Genomic DNA, 8,845 nt, shown 5'->3' with positions numbered 1-8,845 from the left:
TGAGTCTCCTGTAAAAATACTGTCTTAGCATTTAGGCTTGTGAGGTGGGAGAGTACGTTTTTCACTTTAGATCATTATTGAGGCCTTTGACATTTCAGCTTTCAAAGTTCAGGGTTTGGTCAGATAAATACTGTGTCTGAACATTTGTGAACATTTTATAATCTTAAGTAAAAGTGGTGCATTATTTCAGGATTTAGCTTGAGCACTAATTTCATATTGTTATTGCTTGGTATTATGGCTAAGGAGCTTGTCATTATGTTGGCTCTAACAACCATGGGGGTAAAAAGAATATATAAGATGTAACTTGATCTTTCTTTCTCCAACCCTCCACCGCCACCCCCGCTACCATTCTGCCTACCCAGTAGTAGAGGCCAGACCACACGTCACAGAGTCCCAGCCCTCTGATATGCCAAGAGACAGGGCATGTCCATAACAAAGAAACAACCCCTGACAGAGGTATAGTAAAGATTAAGTTGAGTATCTTATTATGTTACCAATAAAATACAGTAAACTTTGGGTAAGATGTTAAACAGTCTCTTGTGAAAGGAAGGAAAGAAAAAAAGAAAAGAAACTATGTTTAAATTGGTCCTCTTCTGTAGTGCCAACAAGAGCAACTGAAATTAAAATAGTTACATACAATTATATACAAACAATTATGCACATATAAATACATGTATATTAGCATAAATATACAAATTCCATAATCCCTTGTATTAAATCTATAGTCACTTTCAATAACTTAATAGTTGCACATATACATGCATATTTAATAAAATAAAGTAAAACAAAGTAACTGAAAAAGTTCCCAAAATAGGAGAAGAAAAAGTCATAGTTGCAGCAATTGTATTATATTAAAGATAGACCCAACTTGCAAGCAGATAGACATGATATGACTCCTGTTCATGTTTTAAAGGATGTCCAAATCAGTCTTTTCAGCTTTTATTCTGCTCCTTTGGGAGTAGTAAAGAAATAGAATTGACCATTGACTGTTTCTTTCAGTTTACTATGAAAAAATGGCTATTTCATTTCTGCATAATCATTTAATGCAATAGAATGCATTTCATTTGCAGTGGTTGAGGAAGAGAAATCTGTGAAAATAGGAATGTGCATGTTTTTAAATATAATCTCATCTTTCTGTCTGAGAATCAACTTCAGTTTTTCTTTATCCTGTAGTCTGTCAAATCTGACAATCAGGCTTCTAGGCTTTGAGGCATTCAATCCACATATGTGATAAGCAGTTGAGATCTCAGTGTCATATTTAAAGCCCTCTCCTAAAATTCTTAGAAAATAATTCAGCCCATAAATTTCAGAGGGTTAGGACTTTCATGATTTTCTGGAAGTCATTTGATTCTGGTGTTGTTCATTCTATATTTACAGTATCTTTAAACACTACTAGTTTATCACAAAACACTTTGCATTCAAATGCTTCATCACTTTTTATAGATGATGGATGTCATTTGTTTTACTTCATCAGTGCAAGTCATAAACATTGACTTAACTTCTTCCAGACCGCGAGGGGGCGTCCACCCTGGTTATGTTGGGGGCCTCGGGTAAAGGGCTTGGAAGCCCAGCCCTGTAGGGACCCGTGGCCACCGCCAGGTGGTGCCCCGGTGCCTGAATATCCCTGGAGCCCAGCACTTCCGCCACACCAGGAAGTGCTGGGGGGAAGAAGACAGGCGACACCCGGAGGGCTTCCGGGTGTGCAGCCGGCATTTTCGCCACACTGGGGCGTGTCTTCAGAGGAGTGCCGGGAAGCAGCTGGAGCCCATCCGGGTTCCTATTTAAGGGGCCGCCTCCCTCCAGTCATTGGTGGAAGTCGGGTGGAAGAGGACGGAGCTAGGAAGAGGATGGGAGGTGGCCAAGAGAGAGGCATTGGAACTGTGAGGCCTGGACTTTGGGGAATCGGTGCAAGAGGCACTGGGGTTTGAGAGCACGTGATAAACGGTAAATATTGTAAATAAAGAGTGTGTGGTGGAACTTACGATGTCCGTCTGTGTGTGTCCGGGTCCCAGTCCACACAGATTAGCACCAAGTACTTTGATTTCATTCTCAATTTTGCTTACATTTTCCTGTATGTTTCCATTAATTTTCCCTAGAGTTTCTTTTAACTTTATATTAAACTTATTGCTTAAACATACTTCCTGATCTTATACGTCCTGGTTCATCTTTTCTATTCTGATGTGTGATTTGTCTCTATTTCATTTCTGAGAAATTATATTAGGATCTGTTAGCACACCTTCAGCTGCAACTCCAAGTCCTAATGTTTCCATTACTAGGTCATCCTCAACTCCTCTGGCATTTCGAATAGTTCTCAAATGTGAATTTTCCTTTAATTTCATCCACTGCAAACAGTTGACTAGGTTAACTCTGTTACAAAATGTGGGAACTAGCAAGCATTAAAGTATGCAAATTAATTTTATTTCATTTTTATTTCTTTTATCTAATAAAAATAAGTTTACAAAATGACATAATATTATGTAATATTCAGCTATTAAGAAACAAACCTTAATTCAGCCCAGGCTTTAAATCTGAGCCAGGACCAAAACCTGATTCTTTTTCATGCTCCATTTTCTTCAGGTTGAGTAGCTGATTGCCTTCCTGCATCCATACCACCCTCACCTGTCACCTGACTGTCATTGTACCTGACTGTCATCGTCCACCTTTTGGGGGATGACCTGAAATGGTGGTTCAGATTGGGCCTGATCAGACTATGTGGGTGTTCCATCCAATAGGGGATCACCAGTGAATACCACTCCCAAGCCTGGTGTGGGAGTGGATGCGACTATGGTGGGTGAGGTTCTTTTAGTTTAATCAGAACTATCATGAGGGTCTTTAGGGATTTTTCTTGTCTCCTCATTCACATTAGACCTGTTAATAACAGGTAATCCTATAAAGGGTACAGACAAAATATCCAGAGAACAAAGTATAATATAACACACAAGCACCCCCAATAAACTAAGGTGGCAATTCTAGGAACAGTAAATATGAAAACAGCTTATCATAAAATCTGTTTGGCTTATTTCACTGGAATTTAATTAGAGGCAGAATCAGTCTTCTTGCTGTCACTCTCATCATTTTATACTTGATACAGTGCAGCACAGCTCTTTGGATTGAATTTGTCTCATTTTTTACTATTTTTAAAAAAAAAATCTGTTATTATGGTATGGCTGCATTGTTTTTTCTGTAATTGCGTTGCCTTTTGGTATCACTTCAGCAACTTGAAATCTGCAGTAAGACAGGCTGAAGCTATGCCACTGAGCAGGGCAGGTTTTTGTATGACGATCTATCACTGTGTTAGATAGCTCCTCTCCCTGCTGACAGTAATAATGTCCTGCGTCTTCAGGTTGAACTCCACGGATGGTCAGAGTGAAGTCAGTCTCTGATCCACTACCACTGAAACGATTCGGGATCCCAGATTGAAGATTGCTTGCCTTGTAAATAAGGAGTTTAGGAACCTCACTGGGTCTCTGGTGGTACCAGGACAACAAATATGCTTTATAATAAGAGCTGTATACTGATTTGCTTGTTTTACAATTAATAGTAATATCTTCTCCTGGCTTTATTAATTTAGTTGCTGGTTTCTGGGTCAAGGAAATCTCTTCAACACTTTCTGTTAAGTAAAAGATAATAGTATAGTTTGTTATATGAACACATAGCATTAAACGGAACTGTCTATAATTCATAAATAATAAAATCTACCTCTAAATGGATTTACATTTTAATCTATTTCATCTTTGGAGTAGTCCTACTTTCTAGAGATATATAAAAAAATGTAAAAATTTTTCATACCATTAGGGAAGAAGACAAGGGCACAGAGAAGCAACACAAGAGGTGACATTGTTACTTTAGATCCTTGTCAGTGTGTCTCAGTCAAAAAGTTATAAACCTTGAGGGTGCAGTCAAGCGGCTGTTTAGGCAGAAAGGAGGCGTGTCTATGCAAATCACCTGCCACAGATCAGCTGCAGTCAACCTACAGTCAAGCTCCACTGCTCAGCTATCTTTTCTTTTCTGTCTCTCATAAACATCGCAACAGGCAGTTTGTGTTCTTTCCAATTGTTCACACTATTCTGTCTACTTTACTACTAATTTTAATAACTACCTCTTTAAAATCCCTGCTGCTTCTTCTTGCTCAATTCAAACATATAAGATATCTGAGATCTTTTGATACTCAACCTTAATAACTCTGGTAACTCATTTTCAGGTTTGTGCTTAGGACTCCACCATGAAAAAATATATTTTCTTATTATGTATTGTTGTGTGCCATGAAGGACCTAGTGACTGTGTATACTGTAAAATAAATATTGCATAGATAGCAAAGATTGAAATGACTAATATTTCAAGATATAATCAAAATGAGTTATTATTATTATTGAATAAGATGATCATAATTCTATTTTAATGCTATCTTAATCTCTTCAACAAGAATAAATTCATTATTGGATTTGGGAATTCCATATTTTAAAATGTTTTCCTCTTATAGTTTGCTTTAAGTTACCTAGTGTTTCTAACTCCCAGCAGCTTGTTGTTGCTATCAATGATTCACATCTATTATACCACAGCATACAACTATTGTATACTTCTGTTAGGTAAACTAAACAGTGTACTTTACATAGAATTCTTAAATATAATATTTTCACAGAGAATTATTATACTGTACTTTTTTATTGGTGGCACAATGAGGCAGTCTGCAGGTTTTTTTTTTCCATTAGGTGCTCCTGCTTTACCTCAGAGACATGCAGGTTAGTTTAAAAGGACACTTTTAAATTTGTCTGCTTGAATTTTGTATGACTGAATAAGTGGGTGTGCTCTTTGATGGACCAACACCATATGGAAGGTGGGTTCATGCTTTGTAATTCATGTGGTAATGTGTTTTAGGTGGAGTTACAAACTAATGAATGAATCTAAACTTTCTCTCATGAGTGAGTGTTGGCAGGCACTAATAAACTCAGCAAAAGACTATAATCGTTTTATTTCTTGTTTTTCTGATGGACAAGTGTACCAATAAATTTAGAAAAGAGAAAAATAAAGCCGTTTTATGACATTGAAGATAATAACATCTATTTACAACTATTTTTGTGTAAAACAAAAAAGTCTAACAATGGGTCAGTCACTGCTAACAACACATTCACTCTGAGACCAGGACCCTTTTCAAAATGAAATACAATGCAATACTATATAACAGAAAACCAGTTGAACATATCTTTCAGTACAATTTAAAGTATATTTATTTCAACCATATATTTTTAAGATTACATTCAAAATATAATGACGTATGCATTTCTTATAATATAAAAAAGAACACTTTTTAATCAGAATATAGCATCACGTCAATGAAACTTTTGGGCTATTGATCTGGTCAGATATGTAGCATAGGGGGTTGTTAATAGGGGGTTGTTAATCAGTTTCAGCTGCTTTGGTGTTAATGAAATTAACAACAGGTGCACTAGAGGGGCAACAATGATATGACCCCCAAAACAGGAATAGTTTAACAGGTGGAGGCCACTGAAATTTTTCCCTCCTTATCTTCTCTAACTGTTTTTTCATTAGTTTTGCATTTGGCTACTGTCAGTCTCAGTATTGATAGCATGAGGCGATACCTGGATCCTACAGAGTTTGGTTGCACAGGTAGTTCAGCTTCTCCAGGATGGCACATCAATATGTGGAAGGTTTGCTGTATCTCTAAGCACAATCTCAAAGGCATGGAGGAGAATCCAGGAGACAGGCAGTTATTCTAGGAGAGCTGGACAGGGCCATAGAAGGTCCTAAACCCATCAGCAGAACCGGTATCTGCTCATTTGGGCAAGGAGGAACAGGATGAGCACTGCCAGAGCCCTACAAAATGACTTTCAGCAGACCACTAGTGTGAATGTCTCTGACCAAATAATCAGAAACAGACTTCATGAGGGTGGCCTGAGGGCCCAAAATCCTCTAGCGGGCCATGTTTTCACTGTCCGGCACCATGGAGCTTAATTGGCATTTGCCATAAAATACCAGAATTGGCAAGTCCACCACTGGCACCCTGTGCTTTTCACAGATGAGAGCAGGTTCACTCTGTTGAGAATGTTATGCTGCCTGTAATATCAATCAGCATGACTGGTTTGGTGGTAGATCAGTGATGGTCTGGGGAGGCATATCCATGGAGGGACACACAGACATTTACAGGCTAGAAAATGGCACCTTGACTGCCATTAGGTATCGGGATGAAATCCTTGGACCCATTGTCAGACCCTATGCTGGTGCAATGGGTCCTGAGTTCCTCCTGGTGCATGACAATACCCAACCTCATGTGGAAGTTCCTAGAGGATGAATGAACTGATACCATTGACTGGCCCTCACAATAACCTGCCTGACCTAAATCCAATAGAACACCTCTGGGACATTATGTTTCCACCTCAGACTGTCCAGGAGCTCAGTGATGGCCTGGTCCAGATATGGGAGGAGATCCTCCAGGACACCATCCGTCGTCTCATTAGGAGCATGTGTCCCCATCCCCCTCCCCCATGTTGCCAGGCATGCATACAAGCACATGAGGGCCATACAAACTACTGAGTAGAGTTTTGAGTTCCTGCAATGAAATTCCAGCAAAATGGTCTAGCCTGCCTGATCATTTTTTCAGTTTGATATTTGGGGTGTCTTTGAATTCAGCCCTCTGTAGGTTGATCATTTTCATTTCCATCAAACGATGTGGCATTCTTTCGTTCCTAACACATTACCTTGGCCATGTCAGTATAGATATCCAGCAGGATTTTTTTCCCACTGACATCTGATGTGTTTTCAAAGTGTTCAGAGCAGTTTTATATATATATATATATATATATATATATATATATATATATATATATATATATAAACTGCTCAAAAAATTAAAGGAACACTTTGAAAACACATCAGATCTCAATGGGAAAAAGAAATCCTCCTGGATATCTATACTGATATAGACTGGGTAATGTGTTAGGAACGAAAGGATGCCACATCGCTTGATGGAAATGAAAATGATCAACCTACAGAGCCCTGAATTCAAAGACGCCCAAAAATCAGAGTGAAAAATTATGTGGCAGGCTAGTCCATTTTGCCAAAATTTAATTGCAGCAACTCAAAATTGTACGCAGCACTTTGTATGGCCCCTGTGTTCTTGTATACATGCCTGACAACATCGGTGCATGCTTCTAATGAGATGACAGATGGTGTTGTGGGGATCTCCTCCCAGATCTGGACCAGGGCATCACTGAGCTCCTGGACAGTCTGAGGTGCAACCTGGTGGCATTGGATGGACCAAAACATAATGTCCCAGAGGTGTTCTATTGGATTTAGGTCAGGAAAGTGTGGTGGCCAGTCAATGGTATCAATTCCTTCATCCTCCAGGAACTGCCTGCATACTCTCACCACATGAGGCCAGGAATTGTCGTGCACCAGGAGCCACTGTACCAGCATAGGGTCTGACAATGGGTCCAAGGATTTCATCCTGATACCTAATGGCAGCCAAGGTGCCTTTGTCAAGCCTGTAGCGGTCTGTGTGACCCTCCATGGATATGCCTCCCCAGACAATCATTAACCCACCACCAAACTGCTCATGCTGAATGATGTTACAGGCAGCATAATGTTCTCCATGGCTTCTCCAGACCCTTTCACTTCTGTCACGTGCTCAGGGTGAACCTGCTCTCATCTGTAAAAGCACAGGGCACCAGTGGTGCATCTGCCAATTCTGGTATTCTATGGCGAATGCCAATCGAGCTGCATGCTGCTGGGCAGTGAGCTCAGGGCCCATTAGAGGACATGGGGCCCTTGGGTCACCCTCATGAAGTCTTTCTGGTTGTTTGGTCAGAGACATTCACACCAGTGGCCTGCTGGAGGTCATTTTGTAGGGCTCTGGCAGTGCTCATCCTGTTCCTCCTTGCCCAAAGGAGCAGATACTGGTCCTGCTGATGGGTTATGGACCTTCTATGGCCCTCTCCAGCTCTCCTAGAGTAACTGCTTGTCTCCTAGAATCTCCTCCATGCCCTTGAGACTGTGCAGGGAGACACAGCAAACCTTCTGGCAATGACACGTATTGATGTGCCATCCTGGAGAAGTTGGACTACCTGTGCAACCTCTGTAGGGTCCAGGTATCACCTCATGCTACCAGTAGTGACACTGACTGTAGCCAAATGCAAAACTAGTGAAGAAACAGTCAGAAAAGATGAGGAGGGAAAATGTCAGTGGCCTCCACCTGTTAAACCATTCCTGTTTTGGGGTCATCTCATTGTTGCCCTCTAGTGCATCTGTTGTTAATTTCATTAACACCACAGCAGCTGAAACTGATTAACAACCCCCTCTGCTACTTAACTGACCAGATTAATATCCCATAAGTTTCATTGACTTTATGCTATACTCTGATTAAAAAGTGTTCCTTTAATTCTATATATACTAATAAAAGGCAACGCCCTCACTGACTCACTCACTCACTCACTGACTCACTTATCACTAATTCTCCAAGTTCCCGTGTAGGTAGAAGCCTGAAATTTGGCAGGCTCATTCCTTACAGCTTATTACAACAATTAAGCAGGTTTCATTTCGAAATTGTCCGCGTAACATTCATAACAGTCAACAACTTCCGCCATGTTGAACTTTCTTATTTACGGCCCCATCTTCACGAAATTTGGTAGGTGGCTTCCCTTAGCTAACCGAAACCAATGTACGTGCTTATTTCGGTGGTATGACGCCACTGTCAGCCGCCATATTGAATTTTCCAACATCACTAATTCTCCAACTTCCCGTATAGGTAGAAGGCTGAAATTTGCAAGGCTCATTCCTTACAGCTTACTTACAAAAGTTAAGCAGGTTTCATTTTGAAATTCTACGCGTAACG

The 8,845-nt window shown here is 40.1% G+C and overlaps 1 gene segment (V, D, J or C); it reads right to left on the bottom strand.

Moving 5' to 3' along the window:
* Positions 1 to 2,572: 2,572 nt before the first annotated feature.
* Positions 2,573 to 3,850, bottom strand: LOC120527966. The segment is given in 2 exon segments: positions 2,573 to 3,610; positions 3,790 to 3,850. Coding segments are annotated over 2 exon segments (522 nt in total).
* Positions 3,851 to 8,845: the final 4,995 nt, after the last annotated feature.

This window comes from Polypterus senegalus, chromosome 4 (genome assembly GCF_016835505.1).
Source record: "Polypterus senegalus isolate Bchr_013 chromosome 4, ASM1683550v1, whole genome shotgun sequence".
Lineage (NCBI taxonomy): Eukaryota > Metazoa > Chordata > Cladistia > Polypteriformes > Polypteridae > Polypterus > Polypterus senegalus.
The sequence above is the reverse complement of the archived record's forward strand: the minus strand, read 5'-3'. Positions and strand labels throughout refer to the sequence as shown.